This window comes from Bactrocera tryoni, unplaced genomic scaffold (genome assembly GCF_016617805.1).
Source record: "Bactrocera tryoni isolate S06 unplaced genomic scaffold, CSIRO_BtryS06_freeze2 scaffold_115, whole genome shotgun sequence".
Lineage (NCBI taxonomy): Eukaryota > Metazoa > Arthropoda > Insecta > Diptera > Tephritidae > Bactrocera > Bactrocera tryoni.
Window position 1 is genome coordinate 31,397 of NW_024395829.1, and position 20,017 is coordinate 51,413.

The window sequence follows — 20,017 nt, forward strand, 5'->3', positions numbered from 1 at the left end:
ACTGAGTGCGAAACTTGGTCACAATCGCATTAATTGTTTGCTCACTTGGTCGATTATGTAGACCATAAATCGGACGTAAAGCGCGAAACACATTTCGAACCGAACACTGATTTTGGTAATAAAATTCAATGATTTGCAAGCGTTGCTCGTTAGTAAGTCTATTCATGATGAAATGTCAAAGCATACTGAGCATCTTTCTCTTTGACACCATGTCTGAAATCCCACGTGATCTGTCAAATACTAATGCATGAAAATCCTAACCTCAAAAAAATCACCCGATATATGTATATATTTAAGTAATCGCGCCGCATATACAAGTGTATGTATATACATATGTTCGCAGAGATAAGAAGCCGCGAAAAGAGAATTTGATGATATTTTAATATTAGATCTGAATGTACATATGTATATTTGAATGTGTTGATTTGTATATGGTTTAATCTAGTGAAGAGCAAGTTATGCTCTTTATATGTTATAGAGGTATATGTAACATATATATATGTATGTATGATAGATTATTTATTTGCGCATATGCTCTTGATGTCTTTTTTTTTTTGTGATTGTACCAAACTGCTTTGTTAGCGGTTTTTCAGTTTTTGCCGTAAAATAAACCGAAAACCGAAAACAGTTTGGACACGGTTTTTAATACTTTTCCAACCGGAATTTTGGTCTGACCGCAATTTTAATATTCTGATATCAGAACATACATATATGTATACATATAATATAAAAATTTAAATGAAACGATACAACTCACTTTGCTTTCGCCAGGGCTTTGGGGATATTGTGAGTTTACGTGTGTTTCTAATGTGTGGGTGGTGTGCGTGTGCCTGTATGTGTGCCAGTGCTTTTGCTTCGCTTGCTTCTCCAGTTCTCCTGTCCTATTGTTGCTGGTGTTGTAACTTGTATTTTTGTATTCCTTTTTTTCCTTTTGTTTGTAGGTTATATGTCACTCCACTATCACCGTTTATGTGTATGTATGTATGTGTATATAGCAGGTGTTAATTTTTCTTCTACTTTGCTCTTTCTCACTTCACCTCACTTTTTGTTACCCCTCTTTTTAGTTATTAATATTTTTTTTTTTCTTTTCGCTTGTGGGTCGTTTCAACTCACTGTCACTTTACATACATACATACTCGTATATGTATCGTATGTGTATATAAATTTTAACACTGCACTTTGTCACCACTTTTATCCAGCATGCACATACTTATGTAGATATGATTTTTTTTTTCCTCAATATGTTGGCTTTTATTGTTGGCCGTTATTTTGCACAATTTTAACAATTTTTTTTTTTTTTTGTTTTTTAACTGCGTCACCTCACCACCGTTGTCTTTTCACTTTCTTATGTAGATATATCCACCAACGGTTTATTTAGTAACCGTTTTAAATGTATCACATCACTACCGTTGTCTTTTCCCAAAATTTTTGCACTTTTTTTTTTTTTTTTTTTTTTTTTTTTGTTTTAACTGGTTTTTCACAGTTTTGTTTAAACAGTTTTAAACTCAGTTATTTTCCACTTTTTTGGTTCACCCGTTGTAAACTCCGGGTTTTTTTTTTTTCACTTGTTTTGTAACTCCGGGTTTTTCACTAACACTTTTTTTTTTTTTTTGATTTTGTTACCGCGTTACCGTGACCGATTTTTATGATTAATATTAGGTACTTTTTTTATTAATTTTTATTTTAGTTTTCACTGTTACCACTATTGCCGTCCGGTACGGCTTCGAAGGACCATGTATAAATTGAGAGGGTTTTTTATAAAAACTCGCGGCACTTACCAATTCTTTTTATGAGTAGCGACGACCTTGGCTAAACGAATTAAAAGTTGAAGCTGCGGGATAATCAGTTGGCGGATGGTTACAAGCGCACGGATCGTAATCGAAAGAGCGGCGCCTAGTCCGTCGGTCCCTTTTGTTATTTTTTGTGCGGTGTCCTCATGTGTGTTGAATTCGTGATGCGTTGGTGTGTGTGGGATGAAATGATGACGTGTGGAGTTGGTGTGTGTGCGATGAGAGGATGATGTGTGGAGTTGGTGTGTGTGCGATGAGAAGATGATGTGTTGAGTATGGTGTGTATGCGATGAGAAGATGGTGTGTTGAGTATGGTGTGTATTGTGGGGTGTAGATGTATTATTTTGAGAGGGGGGTCAGGTTCTCATTTAGCCAGCCAGTAAAGAAGAAGAAGGAGAAGGTATATAATATTGATGACAATTAATATAATTTCTTAACTTTAAAGAAAACTTGTCCATATAATATCATCAAACATTTTGATCATCCCTCATTTTGTGCTGGTTACATTAATCTTTAACATTGCTCAGATATACTAGAGAACATATTTTCAAGCAATTTTATAAAGAACCGAAAACCATTATATGTATGTAGTATACGGGAGTTGGAGTAACTTTAGGCGAATTACTTGCCTAGAAGGCGCTGTAGCTGGTGTAGCGTGTTAACGACGGCGTTGAGCATCTACTTATGTTGACGATAAGGAGGAGCCCTTAAGTTAGAGGAAGTGGCTTCGAACGTGATGTGTGGATTATGAGGGATTATAACTCTTTGGCGCTGGGCAATATCACTAGTTGTTTTGACCCTAGTGAGGGCTGAAGACGGGTTAGCTCGTTTGGGAAATCAATGGGACAGAGGTGGGACTTTTGGCAATAATAGTCAAACCAAAAATAATTAAATATCGCCATCTTGTGTAGTACTTCTTTTGAAATGGAAAGCGGCAACATAAAAAAATTGTCAGAAAGCCTGTAAATTGTAAAAAAAAATGTTAATTCATGAAATAAACTTAATGTATATGTTCATAGTAAAAAAGTTTTAGTAGAATCAGTAGAATAATGTTACTGGAAAAAATTTTAATCTTTTCACTATAAACTAATAAATTGAGTTTATTTCACGAATTTAAAAAGTAGTTTACAGTTTACTGTGCTTTTATGATAATATATGTATGTATGTGGCTGTTGCGGGTTGAAGATGGAGCATATTTTCAGTGCGTGGATTGGATTGCGCAAACCGCAAGGCGGAGGGCCCTGATCAGAAAACTGCTTCCCTTTGGTGGTCTTCACGGCTGCCTATGTGCTTTAAGGCCTGAAGAGATTTTGAGATGGATCCCGCCATTGCTTATATTATATATAACCCATGTGGATGTATGGTGAAGCTTTCAATCTAAACAGACGTGTTCTTGATGCGCTTCGTGTGGCTAAATAAGCCTCTGACCCCCCTCACAGTATAACACTACCACATCTTCCTTACACACCACATGTTACATTCCACATCACGCGCACACAAATATAACCACATCACGCATACAACACACATGAGGACACCATGCCAACTAACAAAAGGGACCGACGGACGGAGCACACTTCCTTTTGATTTCGGACGCCTCCGCGATCGACGCTTTTCGCCATTTTCCGTTTTTTCACCTACTAATTAATATTCACTAGTAAGTAGAGTGAAAAAGTGCTAAATTATATACCGTTAAAATGTTCTACAAAAAAAATAATAAAACAGATATTCAAAAAAGTACATTGAGGGCAAGTGTTACAAACAATAAACATAACAAATTATACGTGCGAAATAAAAAGAAAAACAGCATGAGCGCGGGACAGCCCTCGCAAAAAGGCCATATGCATTCTCTGAATGCCTCATTCCGATTTGCCGACCCTGCGGATTCGGCTCCTACCAACAAACCAGGCAATGGTGAGAAGGATGAGTCATCGCACCGACCAACTGAGCAGCACCATAAGCAGAGCTTACAGACAATAAAAGCAGTAGAGAACGGCAGTCAACCACGGCCAGCAACAAACGTGACCACACCAACAATTAAGCATATACCAGCAAACGCGCAGGCAGTGAAATAAAACAACGTGAGAATTTATCAATAAAAAAAGACCCGTCTGTACATATAAACTGGCACTGACCGCTACGTTAAGATAAAAAAGAAATTAAGTCCTTTAAAGTCAGCGGTCAATCCTAAGACATTTCAAGGCGGCACACCAATTGAGAATAAACCCGAACTTTTAAATGGCATTCGATTTGCTTTACTAAGCAATGGTTTAGACGACGATGCGAAGGGTTCCATTACAGTCGTGAATGCAAAACCACCTCCAATATACATATTTGCGCGAGCGTAGCTGTAATGCTATTGTTGCTAAATTAAGCGAAATTATAGGTACTAAAAATTTTCATACGGTGCCTTTGCAAAAAGGCAATATAGATGAAAAAAAATTCACTCCTACCCTGAGAAGCGTTTTATGGAAATTGTTAAATTTTTGTCGAATAAAAACAAGAACTATTATTCTAATCAACTAAAAAGTTCTAAGGGCCTAGTTGTTGTAATATAGATATAGGTAAAGAGTCCGCCGTAGACTCTTGTGAAGTCAAATAAGCATTGGAAGAGTTATTAGATTTTTGTCTGAAAAAGTATATAGTAGATGTAATGCTTATATCAGAAACTCGTCTAAAAAATAAAAATAATTTCTATATACTGTCCATCTCGTTTTAAATTTGCAGATAGCGAATTTAAAGACTTTTTTGGAACGCTAGGTCAAAGATTTCTAGCAGATAAAGATTACAATGCAAAACACATGTACTGTTAATCCGAAAGGACGACATCTGTACTATACTATTATGAATAAGCATAATAACCTAGATATAATATCTCCTGGTAGCCGACATACTGGCCTAGTGATACAAAAAAAATACCAGACTTACTAGATTTTGCTGTAGTCAAAAACATAGATACATAGATCGCTTGTGACACCTGTACTAATAAAGTTATACGAACAGCCAAAGATATTTGAGCAAAAAGTTTCTCTAACATCTCATAAAACTAACTGGTTGAAGTATAGAAAATATATCAGCAGCCACATCAATATTGATTGCAAAATAAATACAGGAAAAGACATTGATGAAAGTATGAGAGAATTTAATGATGTAATAAATACTGCAGTTGTATTGGGAGCACAAAAAAGAAACAATAAACCAGTTAGTTTTAGAAAGATCACTAATAATGAAATAGAACAACTTGTAAATGGGAAAAGGCGAGTTAGGCGTGAATGGCAGTTAAGTGGCTCCCCTTCAAGTATGCTACACTCAAAGTTATATAAAGAAAATGTGTCGAAATTCTAGCAAGCAAAACTCCCTTTGGAAAGTCCAAAAGTCTTTTAATCCACCAGTAGATTCCACCATGCCTCTAAGACAGTTGAATGATAATTAGTCACGAAGTGATGAGAAAAAGGCAAATTGTTTGGCGAATCACCTAGAAAGAGTATATCAACCTAATTGCCCAAAGAACAACTTTGCCCAATACCGCTAACGAGTCGCTTGTGTCTATTAGGACTTTTACTGAAGTTACTAGAACCATAAAAGAGCTAAATCCGGAAAAGGCATCAGGACACGATACTATTGTTCCAAAAATGCTAATTGAGTTACCAAATATTGCTATCAGGGTGCTCTCCCTGCTCTTTAATGCAACTCTTGGTTTCGGATACTATCCAATTTCGTGAAAGAAGTCGAAGATCATCATGATAGATAAACCTGGGAAAGACTTAACACAGCCGTCTTCCTACAGACCAATAAGTCTCTTACCATGTATTTCTAAAATATTTGAAAAAGTGTTACTATCAAAGATGACTCTTTTCTTCCACGAAAATAATATAATACCAACGCACCAATTCGGGTTTCGTGCTAAACATGGCACTGTGGAGCAAGTAAATACAATTACCAACGAAATCAGGAAAGCATTCGAGCACAGAGATCATGATGAAGGCATGAGGGCCTATTATAGAAAATCAAAACCGTTTTATCTTACGAATTTCATATAACTTTGGAGTCATATTTAAGAAACAGGAAATCTACCGTTAAAGAGCAGACTTCATATCAGAAGAACGAGCAATAAGGGTTGGTATACCTCAGAGTAGCGTGCTAGGCCCAACTCTGTATATAATATACATATACAGCGGACTTTCCAACAGCTGTTAACTTATTGACATTCACTATTGCGAATGACACTGCTCTAGTAAGCCGTAGCAAATGCCCTATCCGAGCATCAAGAGTCTTAGAGCAGCACTTAACTTTTGTCGTGGTCAGTTTGTGCAAGTTTGTGGGTAGCGTCGAATTTAGTAATACAGATAACCATATTTCGGGCCCCGGCGAAGTCGATCAAACTCGATCTATTTGGGGATGTTTCATCGTGGAGGCTAAATTTACCGACCGTAGTGCCAAAAATACCTTCTTCGCCCACCCTGGTGTTAAATTCGCCAGGCACGATTTTTACATTGTGGCGGGGCAGCTCTCATAGGTGCGCTCCAAGCGCTCATAGAAGGCATCTTTAGTCACTTCGTCCTTCTCTTCCGTCGGGGCGCAAATCAGCGATATGTTGAAGAACTTCTCTTTGATGCTGATTGTGGCTAGACGTTCATCCACCGGAGTGAATGATAGTACGTGGCGACGGAGTCTCTCTCCCACCACGAATTCCACAACAAACGTGCGCTCCTTTTTATGGCCAATGGAGTAAATGCTACAAGGTCTAACTCGTTTCAGTCCTTGTCCCGTCCATCGCATTTCTTGTACGGCGGTGATGTCAGCCTTCGCTGTAACGAGGGCATCAACCAGCTGGGCAGCGGCACCTTCCCAATTAAGGGACCGTACATTTCAGGTGCATGCCCTCAAATCGTAGTCCTTAATTCATTTGCCACGGTCGTCATCGAAAGGAGGGTCTCTCATCCGAGGCTGGTTGTGTTTTTAAGTAGCGGGTCCCAAACCCAGCGGACAATCCTATGTACGGGATGTTTCGCCTTATCACTTTATCTCGCTTTCAACCGGATGTCCTTAGGCTACCCAGAGGATACTTGGGCAAAGATCGGAAGTCGTGAGCTGCTTGAGCCATATGTAAAATAATCGTTTCTGGCCACTCCCAAGTGATTGGCGATCAGAGAACTTTCCTCACTTGCGTGAACTTCTGCACATGACTCCACTTACTTCATTCCACAACATTTAAAAGACCGGTAGACCAATTTTTTCATGGGAAAGTTACATTTACTCGGAAGGACATAGGAAAACCTAGACAAAGTAACTTAGAAAAATTAGCTCAGAAACAAAGTAAGGATATCGAATATCATAATAAGAATAAGCAAGAAATAAAAACATATCTATCAGGACAAATATTTGTTAAGAAAAATAGGCGATTGGGAACTCAGCTAAGTAAACCCTACAGTAAGAAAATAGTTAAGGAAGACAGAATTAGTACCCTGTTAATTGAAAAAAGACACATAATTCACAAAGGTAGAATGCGTAACTAATCATGTACTGACATTCTTTTCTATATGTCTGTACTTGTCTGACGGAACATAATGTAGAAAAATGCACAGAGACACTTGACCATATAAAAGCGACTACTGAAAGCGAAATAATCCGTAAAAACCATAACTACCATTTCATATTCCTCATAATAACACAAATAAGAGCCCAACTGAATAATCTAAAAGTAGAAAAGAAAATAAAAAGAACAATGAATTTCCTGGGTAGGGCTTGGAAATGGATGTCAGGAAGACCAGAATATGAAGACTACGAAGTAATCTCTAGTAAAATATATAATGTCTAGCAAAATAATAATAGCCAGATACTAATAAATAATGCTACAATAGACTAAATTAGTGAAATAACAAATATTACGAATAATATAATCAAAACTATACAAAATTAAAACAATTTAGAAATAGAATCATTCTTAGAGTTCAAATACAAGCTAGAAATAATTAAAGAAGTTTTAAATATTGCATACGCAATACATTGGACAAAAGCCAATATAATAAATTTATTTATCTTGTCAAATGAAGAAATAGATATTGCAAAGAAAATAATAGACAATGACGATATCCCATATATAAAACTTGATGAAGCTCTCGAATTTTCTGAAATAAAATCTGCTACTAATGGCAAAATTATAACGTATATTGTAAGCCTCCCAACCTTTGTTAACAAAATTTGTAAAACTTTACACCTTGAAGTTGTAAAAATAACACTGTCCAACAGCATTTTTGGAACAGAATAGCGACCCTATAATTCTGAAAGGGTATGTTGAGTAGATCATTTTTGTAGAACAAACTTATGGTCCAGCACGTCTGAGTTTTTTTTACAGTGGGTCAAAGTTTTCATTTTTTGATCGAAGGGAGCATTATACTATATGAAAAAAATGTTGTAAGTTAATGTCTGAGAGAATTCTTATGGTCAGAGTTGTATTGTGGAATTGTATGAGTATTTTTTTTGTGGAAGATCTTAACCCTCTAACTGATTTCTTTATGGGTCAATTTGACCCTTTTTTTGAGAAAATCAAAAAATATCCTTTAAAAAAGGACATTTAAGGATTAAAATATTCTACGAAAATGTTTGGCGGAAAATTTCAGTGGGGGTCACCAAATACACCATTGTTGTAAATAAAACTCTTTACGATTGATAAAAAAATTACACGCCAACATATACAAAGTAGGTGAAAACGTCGTCAAGTTCGGCCGGGCCAAACACTGAGTTCTCGCGTCTAGTTAGCTGTGACTTACAAATTGTGTGTGATAAAATTAAGCATAATTGACTTACTAAGCAGTACATATCGGGTGTGATTTTTACTAAAATTAATATAAAAAAAAACAATTAAAGCTTAAATAAGCATGGCGGATTCTGTTTGCAAATTAAGAGATTGGTTTTGTTTTATTTGTGGACATTTTACGCACCTTCAAAGCAGAAGAAAGATATTCCCTACAATTGAAGAACCATATTTTCTTTTCTTTGGAATACGATGTTTATGTGAAGTTTGGATACCAAAAACTGTATGTACTACTTGCCAAAGTGGTCTTTTGACCTGGTACAAAGGCGGTACTAAGGCGTTGCCATTTTCTGCGCCTATTGTATGGATTGAACCTGAAAATCACAAATCAGATACATGCTATTTCTGCGTAAATTACAAATTTGGTAGAAGCCAAAGGCACGATACGCGATAATGACATACGAAGCAACAAATAATGTCATTTTACCAGAAGTGCGCTGTGAAGGTGTTCCGGTGCCTCAACCGCCTACACATACATTTTCGGCCAATATGACATACGCCAATACAGAAATAACAGCGGCGGTAGAAAACATATCAGATATAAGTTACTTGCCTCCTGGTTGTTTAAACATATGTCCTAATTTGATAGACCAAGCTTATTTTGAAAATCTTGTAAGAGATTTAGGACTAACAAAAGAGAAAGCTGAAATATTATGTTCCAGATTGAAAAACAGGAATTTGATAAAAGCCGATGTAAAAGTTACATCGCCAAAAAAAAGACACGCCGATTTGGAAAGTTATTTTAAAAAAACAGAAGAACTTGTATACTGTTGCAGTATTGAAGAGGTTCTAAAATATCTAAAGCTTCCACTGGACTGTTCCGCTTGGCGACTATTTATAGATAGTTCAAAACACAGCTTAAAAGCAGTTTTACTGCACAATGGAAATCAGCATCCATCAATACCGGTTGCGTATTCCACAAAAAAGGAGGTAACATACGCAAATACTTCAAATCTCTTAAATAAAATTGAATACTATAAATATAAATGGGAAGTATGCGCAGACTTCAAAATGATTGCAATATTGACTGGAATGCAAACAGGATACACAAAATATATGTGCTTTCTTTGTAAATGGGATTCACGTGCTACCAGCAGCCATTATCATATTAAATGTTTCGAAGAACGTAAAGAAAATATTATTGGTGACTTAAATGTAATCCATGAATCTCTTGTCCCAAAAGATAAGGTCATACTTCCACCGCTGCATATTAAGTTGGGCGTGGTGAAAAATTTTATTAAAAGCTTAAATACACAAGGATATGCTTTCAAACGCATTCAAACAATTTTCCCCAGATTATCTGCAGCAAAATTAAAAGAAGGTAAAATACGGTTTTAAGAAATAATTAATTTCATTTAATGTAAACTACCTTTTCTAGGAATGCTCGTTGGACCCGATATAAGAAAATTATTACAAGATGAAGAATTTTATGGTCATCTGTCGGATATGCAAAAGACAGCATTTGACTTTATGCAGCTGGTTATATCAGAATTCCTTGGAAACTCAAAAGCACAAAACTATGCAGAAATTATTGAAAACATGCTAATCGGTTTTAACAATATTGGCGTTAAGATGTCACTAAAGCTGCATTTTCTGCACTCTCATCTCAATTTTTTTAAAGAAAACCTTGGAGCGGTTTCAGATGAACACGGTGAAAGGTTTCATCAGGATATAAAGGTATTGGAAGAAAGATTCAAAGGGAAATCCCAAAGTGTAATGCTTGCTGAATACGTATGGGGCTTGTACAGAAACCTTGACACATCGGAACATTCACGTCAAGCTAAATACAGGAACGCATATTAAGTTTAATCTTTAATCCATTTTCCTACTATTGCTGAAGCAAAAAAATAAATGTGTACATACTATAATAAACCACCATTAAAACAAAATTATAATTTTTTTATCAATCGTAAAGAGCTTTATTTACAACCTAGCCGGTGCAATTTACCTAGGTCAAATACTTTAGCCGATAGAGCGTTTTAAAAGGTTAAGAAAAAATGTAATTTTTCTCAAAATGTTACATTTTTTGTGAACGCCAAACGTGAACAAGGCAGTCAATTTGATTTCAACCAAATCGAGAGGTAAGAAATTTCAAAAATGTATCTATCAGGGGTGTTGTGGAATCTGATAGTTGTCGGAATCAGAATTGAAATCGATCAAAAAAAGCAGTAGGTGTCATGACTTCAGACATTATTGGTTTGATATTCGAAACAGAATTTGTATCGGTTTTGGGTGTCACGGAAACCAATTTTATCGGTTTTGCTGTCAGAAACAAAGCAAGGAGATATTCGCACACAGATTTGAAATGTAAGTTTCTTAAATTCATGTTATTTTAATTTAATTTATCTTTATTTCTATAGAGGAAAACATAAGAATAAAACACGAAATGTCTTAATTATTGAATTTTGAAAAAAAAATGCGGATATTTAAGGAGGAGTCTGCTTTAGAGGCTTAAAAAATCTATTTTTTTTTTGGGAGGGAAATAAAAAATTGATTAAAGCGAAATTTCTAGGGCTTATAGTTATATATTTAAACATCATCCGCAAATATTTCTGGATACGAATTCTTTGATATTCTGCCTTAGGGAAGCAATTGTCCAATGCATCTCGCATGTGCATTTGTCGGACGGTGGGCAGTATGCAGGTCGCAATTTCTATCGGAAACAAAAATTTCAAAAGAGATTCATATTTGTTAATAACTTTGCTCAAGTTAAACTACGAAAATTTCAAAAAATAAGTGTTAAATTCTAAAAAATTTTATAATTTGAAGAAACAAGTGGTCAAAAATTATGTATGTATGTTCAAACTCAACTTTTCTTAACTTTTTTTGTTTAAATATAAGATAATTTAATGCCAAAGATAATAAACTTTGCCTTTATTCCATACGTTTAGTTTTTTCTATCCTGTCCGCCAATTAAGAAAAATCGTAAGAATGAAAACCGAGAAATTGAGCGTCAAAGTTTTCGCTTTTTGCCCAAGCGCTCCTATATGTATATATTTACATATCTACCAGTGCTCGGTCACTATTTCCCTTCTAGCTTCGACAATATTTCAAATTCCCATATATAACATTGGGGTATATTCTTAGATAATTTTTAAAGAGATTTAAGCAAAAAAAAATTCCTCCCTTAAAGAAGATTTACAAAACGTCTTAAACGTAACTTAACACCCAAACGCGTCTATATTCATTCGATAAATGTTGTCTCTTAAAATCTTTCTTTAATTCTGAACTCATTAAAAATTTAATAGGATTGCTTCCAAATGTATTCATTTGCAAGTTTTGTAACAGTAGTAAACAGCTGATTCGAATATTGGTTTTGCGTATGTTCGAAAAGACAAAAATCCAATCAGATTTTGTGACACCATTGAAAATCAGAATTGGTTTGAAATTCTGACAGCTAAGCAATTCTGTCTTGGATTCCACAACACCCCTGTATATATTGTACATATATATATGAGCATAAATACAACACGTATTTCCATGCAAATGTATGTACACACCACTTGGCCTAGCCAAGCACCATTGGTCTCGACTAAGTGTATCAGACCGTTGGTCTCGACCAGGGTTAAAGCTGATGGTAAATTACAGTACTTAACCGTATGTTTAGACTTCGGTCCACTACCTTTAATATTCGTGAGGCAAAAATAGCAGTCTGTAATATGGTCTTTAGGTTCTCTCCAAACCATTTGCACTGCAAAGGGCATTTTACGATTTGAACCTTCTAACCAAGCTGTTAATGTTACATAAGTTTTAGTAAGATATGAAGGGCTCATGCTTTGTCTTGGTCCTCAACTTTAACACCAAAATACAGTTCGTGAGCTTTTAGCACAAGCGTACTAAAATTACGTTTCTGCGATTTTAAAGTTAGTTCTCCGCACTCACAGCGAAAACTGTTCGCACTATTTACGCACTACACGTAACCGAATCGGACACCGTTAGTCTACTGATAAATTTTGTAAAATAAAATGATCGTAAAATACGTTGTTTACTTCTAACAAGCAGGCAGAACCGGTCTAAAGCGTTCCTGATTGTATGAAAATATGAGGTGATGCAATATAATGAAATTTTATGCATTGTAAAATCGAAAGCCGCAGGTTAGAGAATGGGTGATAGAAAAACTCTGTTTCAGATTAGACTTCAGGGTATCAAAGTGCAATAGAAACACCTGAACAGCGAAAAAAATATCAGATGTTTAGAAATCATTTTTATGTATACTTTCGCAACATGTAGCTCGGGAGGATAATAGCTATGTTCACCCAATCGTTGTTTGTAACACGATATATACATTGTGACAAAAAGTTCCAGGAAATTGTAAGTAAAACGTCAAATATTTAATTATTCATCAGTATTTATTTTGTCGCCTTCAAAATAAAATTACACTTGATGTAATACACTAATGCCAACGATTTTTCCAGTCCTCGAAACATTTTGTATAAGCACTTTTTAGGATAGCCTTCAGCAATGAAGATATCATAATTATACTTTGTGCAAATACTCGTAGAAGTACTTTATTTTACGGATTTCAGGATAAAACTTTGTACGCAGAGTGCCCTGAAGTCATGTCATTCTCAGTCAAAAATTTTTCCACATTGGACAATATCTTTTTTAGGACCGAGACATCAAACTTATGGTCCCCATACATATCGGTCAGTCTGTGAGGTTTAGTATAGAAATTCGGATTGAATACTTTTGTATTGAACGCATGCTCCTTTGTCAAAATGGGTAAAAATAAATCCTATACCTACCTATACCTAAAATTAACATTTTCGAAATTCCTTTTGGCTTATACCGAATCTATCGGTCAATATGTAAGAAATACTAATAAAGTCGGCTAAAATTTCGTTCTAGTAACAGTGTATTATTATGCTTCAAATAAATGAAGTAAGGCAATACTACACAGAATTAGAAATAACCGCTTGACTTTATGCCTTTTATATTAGTCAATCTTTGAGATTTTTTTAATGAAATTCTCTCATTTGTCGCCTTTGATTGAATTTGTATCACAAATGTATATCTCATTTGAGTTAATTAGCTGATCTTTATATTAGTTTTTCAAAAACAAAATGTAGTAATGAAGCTTTGTACCTTTAATATTATTAATACAGTTTCCTTTAGTTATACTAAAACAAAACAAGTAAGGAAGGGCTAAGTTCGGGTGTCACCGAACATTTTATACTCTCGCATGGTAAAGTGATAATCGAGATTTCATAATACGTCATTTACATATTTTTCAAATACCGTATTTTTGTAAAGTTTTATTCCGCTATCATCATTGGTTCCTAATGTTTATACTCGTATTATACAGAGAAGGCATCAGATGGAATTCAAAATAGCTTTATATTGGAAGAAGGCGTGGTTGTGAACCGATTTCACCCATATTTCGTACATGTCATCAGGGTGTTAAAAAAATATTATATACCGAGATTCATTGAAATCGGTCAAGTAGCTCTTGAGATATGGTTCTTGGTCCATAAGTGGGCGGCGCCACGCCCATTTTCAATTTTTAAAAAAAGCCTGGGTGCAGCTTCCTTCTGCCACTTCTTCCGTAAAATTTAGTGTTTCTGACGTTTTTTGTTAGTCGGTTAACGCACTTTTAGTGATTTTCAACATAACCTTTGTATGGGAGGTGGGCGTGGTTATTATCCGATTTCTTCCATTTTTGAACTGTATATGGAAATACCTGAAGAAAACGACTCTGTAGACTTTGGTTGACATAGCTATAGTAGTTTCCGAGATATGTACAAAAAACTTAGTAGGGGGCGGAGCCACGAACACTTTTCCAAAACTATTGCGTCCCAATATGCCCCTCCCTAATGGGATCCTTTGTGCCAAATTTCACTTTAATATCTTTATTTATGGCTTAGTTATGACACTTTATAGGTTTTCGGTTTCCGCCATTTTGTGGGCGTGGCAGTGGGCCGATTTTGCCCATCTTCGAACTCAACCTTCTTATGGAGCCAAGGAATACGTGTACCAAGTTTCATCATGATATCTCAATTTTTACTCAAGTTACAGCTTGCACGGACGGACGGACGGACAGACGGACGGACGGACAGACAGACATCCGGATTTCGACTCTACTCGTCGCCCTGATCACTTTGGTATATATAAACCTATATCTGACTCTTTTAGTTTTAGGACTTACAAACAACCGTTATGTGAACAAAACTATAATACTCTCGTTAGCAACATTGTTGCGAGAGTATAAAAAAACAAAGTAAGCCGTTGAACTCATGATGTTTATCTTTTCATAGGATTCGAGAGTAATTTATGGAGGGAGAATGATAATTTACAGAAAAATCTAGAACCCGTAAATGATGTTAACAATGAAAAAGTTTTATTTGCGAAAAATGAAGTATCTTCAAAAGTTATACCCGAACAAAGTATTTTGTATGATAATAGTTGTGAAACCCCGGAAAATTGTTGTATAAACAATTCTTTTCAAAAAGCGAAAGTCTATAAAAAGCCACTGGAATTTTACTCTGGATTACAATGCGATAATAAATACCGAAACTATCAATGCAATAACTCATTATTCGAAGGAGGCTGTCTTCTTAACAACTACGAAAGTATGTATGACCAAAATACAGAAAATTTCCTTTATATTTAGCATATTATTTCCTATTAACCAATTACCCATATTGACAATTAAATTGCTTATGATACAATAACAAACAGTTTTATTGTTCTTGCGTATATCTTTCCGCGATGAAGTTGCAAACATTACGGGTCATGACATACCATATTAGAAATGGCTGAAACGACTCTTATAGCTTTTTCTTTTCTCGATGAAAATTTTGCATCCTTATACAGCAACATTGTGCAAGTATTCCAAGACACCTTGCAAAAATGCTCAATTTTTTAAATAATAACAGAACAAAAAAAAATGACACCTACCAATCAGCTGATGCATTGTTTTCGTTTTCATAATTAGAACATACAATACAATAAATTTTAAACTGCAATTTACAAAAATAATGAAAATAAGCTCGACATGTAACACTATTTTTTACTCCTGAGCCTGAGCAACCATTCAGAACGTCGTTTACGGATCCGATCAGCCTGGGTAAGGATTTTCTTTCAACAACTAACATCCTCATTTCCTTCTCTGTACATCGTGAAGATAAATCGACGAATTCATTTGCAACTTCCAATATTGATTTTAATAAAACTGACCGAATCATGTCACTTTGTTCAAAAACTTGATTAAAGTACTTTGCAACTTTAAAAAAAATCACTGGGCAACTCTCACTCTTACGTTTTGAGAGGGTAGAAAATGTTGCACTATTGCCTGATTAGAAGACAACACTTTGAGAAAAGAACAATCGAACCTGAAAACATGTTGGGGAAAGAACACGCAATTTTGACAGCCCGAGCATAGAGTAGCATAAATGCAACATTTTTGTGCTAATAAAAAATTGTGTTTACTGATTTCGACTGTGTTGCCGTTAATATACAATTTGAATTTGGGTGAAATTCCACATCTCGGGACTCGAGTAACCGATTTCGACAAGGAAACCAGGAAGACTTTCGACTGGCGCGCTGTTGCTAACTCGGCTATTACCGCATTAGCGGTTTCTACGCCAATAAAGAAGAAGAAGAAGGTGTATAATATTGACAACAATTAATATAATTTCATAACTTTTAAGAAAGCTTGTCCATATAATTTCATCAAACATTTTTATCATCCCTGAACAAAAGACAAGCTTTATCAAATATTTCTTACTACTGGTGGGGGAAAATAAATGATAGTCAAGTCTTGTTCTGTGAGAACTATTTCATTCTACGAGAAGTGTTTTATTCTACGAGAACTATTTTGGTGTGATTTTATTTAGAGTTTTCACGTATTTATATACAATTTTAAGAACTATTATTTATGTAGCACATTGTTTATGCTACATGGCATGGGGTTGTTTTCAAGTGCACATGCACATTTGAATTCAATTGCCTAAATGCATATCCTAGGCCAATATATTATCTTAAGTAAATATGTTTGTTTGTTAATTGTTGAGTGCATACGTATTGCATATAAATGCATACGTACCTCATATCCATGTATGTATCCTTATGCGTTTGTTTACATATGTATTTGCTTTGTACTGCCTCAGCATTAGCGAAGATAAGCCTGTTCAATATATTTGAACAATCCCTCATTTTGTGCTGGTTACATTTATCTTTAATATTGCTCAGATATACTAGAGAACATATTTTCAAGCAATTTTATAAAGAACCGAAAACCATTATATGTAGTTGGAGTAACTTTAGGCGAATTACTTGCCTAGCAGGCGCTGTAGCTGGTGTAGCGTGTTAACGACGGCGTTGAGCATCTACTTATGTTGACGATAAGGAGGAGCCCTTAAGTTAGAGGAAGTGGCCTCGAATGTGATGTGTGGATTATGAGGGACTATAACTCTTCGGCGCTGGGCAATATCACTAGTTGTTCTGACCCTAGTGAGGGCTGAAAACGGGCTAGCTCGTTTGGGAAATCAATGGGACAGAGGTGGGACTTTTGGCAATAATAGTTAAATCCGACGATCAAAACAAAAATGATAAAATATCGCCATCTTGTGGAGTACTTCTTTTGAAATGGAAAGCGGCAACATAAAAAAATCAGTCAGAAAGCCTGTAAATTGTAACAAAAATGTTAATTCATGAAATAAACTTAATGTATGTGTTCATAGTAAAAAGTTTTAGTAAAATCAGTAGAATAATGTTACTGGAAAAAATTTTAATCTCTTCACTATAAACTAATAAATTGAGTTTATTTCACGAACTTAAAAAGTAGTTTACAGTTTACTGTGCTTTTATGATAATATATGTATGTGGCTGTTGCGGGTTGAAGATGGAGCATTTTTTCAGTGCGTAGATTTGATTGCGCAAACTGCAAGGCGGAGGGCCCTGATCATAAAACTGCTTCCCTTTGGTGGTCTTCACGGCTGCCTATGTGTTTTAAGGCCTGAAGGTATTTTGAGATGGATCCCGTCATTGCTTATATTATATATAACCCATGTGGATTTATGGTGGAGCTTTCAATCTATACAGACGTGTTCTTGATGCGCTCCATGTTTAGCCACACGGACCCCCCTCACAGTATAACACTACCACATCTTCCTTACACACCACATGTTACATTCCACATCACGCGCACACAAATATAACCACATCACGCGTACAACACACATGAGGACACCATGCCAACTAACAAAAGGGACCGACGGACGGAGCACACTTCTTTTTGATTTCGGACGCCTCCGCGATCGACGCTTTTCGCCATTTTCCGTTTTTTCACCTACTAATTAATATTCACTAGTAAGTAGAGTGAAAAAGTGCTAACTTATATACCGTTAAAATGTTCTACAAAAAAAAAAAAATAAAACAGATATTCAAAAAAGTACATTAAGTGCAAGTGTTACAAACAATAAACATAACAAATTATACGTGCGAAATAAAAAGAAAAAAAGCATAAGCGCGGGACAGCCCTCGCTAAAAGGCCATATGCCTCATTCCGATTTGCCGACCCTGCGGATTCAGCTCCTACCAACAAACCAGGCAATGGTGCGAAGGCTGAGTCATCGCAGCGACCAACTGAGCAGCACCATAAGCAGAGCTTACAGACAATAAAAGCAATAGAGAACGGCAGTCAACAACGGCCAGCAACAAACGTGACCACACCAACAATTAAGCATGTACCAGTAAGCGCGCAGGCAGCGAAATAAAATATAGTGAGAATATACCAATAAAAAAGACCCGTCTGTATAAACTGGCATTGACCGCTACTTTAAGATAAAAAAGGAATGAAGTCCTTTAAAGTCAGCGGTCAATCCTAAGAAATTTCAAGGACGGTGCCTTTGCAAAAAGGCAATATAGATGAAAAAAAATTCACTCCTACCTTGAGAAGCGTTTTATGGAAATTGTTAAATTTTTGTCGAATAAAAACAAGAAATATTATTCTTATCAACTAAAAAGTTCTAAGGGCCTAGTTGTTGTAACATAGATATAGGAAAAGAGTCCGCCGTAGACTCTTGTGAAGTCAAATAAGCATTGGAAGAATGCGGGTTTGGTTTTAAAATTGGGGTAAATACATTAAAAGAAACAAGATACCAAAATCAATGTTTAAAATTGGATTGTTGCCGAACTCTAATCAACTTAAAAAAAATTAAACAAATCTATAGTGTATACAATCTGAAATATTTGCTGCATGATAGAGTAACTGTTAAAGAACCACATAAAAGAAACGGTCCAGTACAATGTATTAACTACCAAGAATATGGGCATTTACATCCCACTTCCAAATGCACAGTTAGGGCGTAAATAAAAAATGCAGCAATTATGGAGGAAATTACACTTCCAACTACAGAGGTTTGCATGTATTAAAGCTTTTTACACAAGCCTGCCCGTCATCAAATTATAGAAATCTCAGATAAAAGTTCAAATTTAATTACATTTAAGAATAATATTATGCAAGGAAGCTATACAAATGTAGAGAAAGGCAACACTGTACAAATGCAACTGCCGCAAAATCCTCCAAATGGAAATATTGGCACTATGATTTTAAATCTTACACAGTGTATGACACAATTTATGTCTACCATGCAAAACATGATCCAAAATTAATTAAATAAGTAAGAAATGAGCGTACTAAATATCTATATATGGAATGCTCAGAGTATTAACCAACATAAATTAGAGATTGTTAGATTTTTGTCTTAAAAAGTATATAAAAGTAAAGTATGAAAAATAAAAATAATTTCTATATACTGTCCACCTCGTTTTAAAATTGCAGATAGCGAATTTAAAGACTTTTTGGAACGCTAGGTCAAAGATTTCTAGCAGATAAAGATTACAATGCAAAACACATGTACTGTTAATCCGAAAGGACGACATCTGTACTACACTATTATGAATAAGCATAATAACCTAGATATAATATCTCCTGGTAGCCGACATACTGGCCTAGTGATACAAAAAAAATACCAGACTTACTAGATTTTGCTGTAGTCAAAAACATAGATACATAGATCGCTTGTGACACCTGTACTAATAAAGTTATACGAACAGCCAAAGATATTTGAGCAAAAAGTTTCTTTAACATCTCATAAAACTAACTGGTTGAAGTATAGAAAATATATCAGCAACCACATCAAAATTGATTGCAAAATAAATACAGGAAAAGACATTGATGAAAGTATAAGAGAATTTAATGATGTAATAAATACTACAGTTGTATTGAGAGCACCAAAAAGAAACAATAAACCAGTTAGTTTTAGAAAGATCACTAATAATGAAATAGAAAAACTTGTAAATGGGAAAAGGCGAGCTAGACGTGAATGGCAGTTAAGTCGCTCCCCTTCAAGTCTGCTACACTCAAAGCTATATAAAGAAAATGTGTCGAAATTCTAGCAAGCAAAACTTC

General features: G+C 35.3%; 1 protein-coding gene across 2 annotated transcripts; it reads left to right on the forward strand.

Moving 5' to 3' along the window:
• Window positions 1-271: 271 nt before the first annotated feature.
• On the forward strand, window positions 272-10,407 carry LOC120779969. Of its 2 annotated transcripts, XM_040112268.1 has the most exons (3): window positions 272-282; window positions 9,583-9,925; window positions 9,983-10,407. In XM_040112268.1, exons 2-3 carry the CDS (start codon window positions 9,616-9,618, stop codon window positions 10,405-10,407), a joined length of 735 nt encoding a protein of 244 aa, XP_039968202.1. In that variant the 5' UTR covers window positions 272-282; window positions 9,583-9,615. The 2 variants fall into 2 exon arrangements, with proteins under 2 accessions (XP_039968202.1, XP_039968201.1); XM_040112267.1 differs by lacking the exon at window positions 272-282 and having other exon boundaries at window positions 9,016-9,925.
• Window positions 10,408-20,017: the final 9,610 nt, after the last annotated feature.

Bases quoted from the DNA above. Each gene is read 5' to 3' on its own strand.
- LOC120779969 (XM_040112267.1), top strand. From the start codon at position 9,094: ATGACATACGCCAATACAGAAATAACAGCGGCGGTAGAAAACATATCA. The intron at 9,926-9,982 runs GTAAAATACGGT...TACCTTTTCTAG, and splicing joins TGCAGCAAAATTAAAAGAAG to GAATGCTCGTTGGACCCGAT.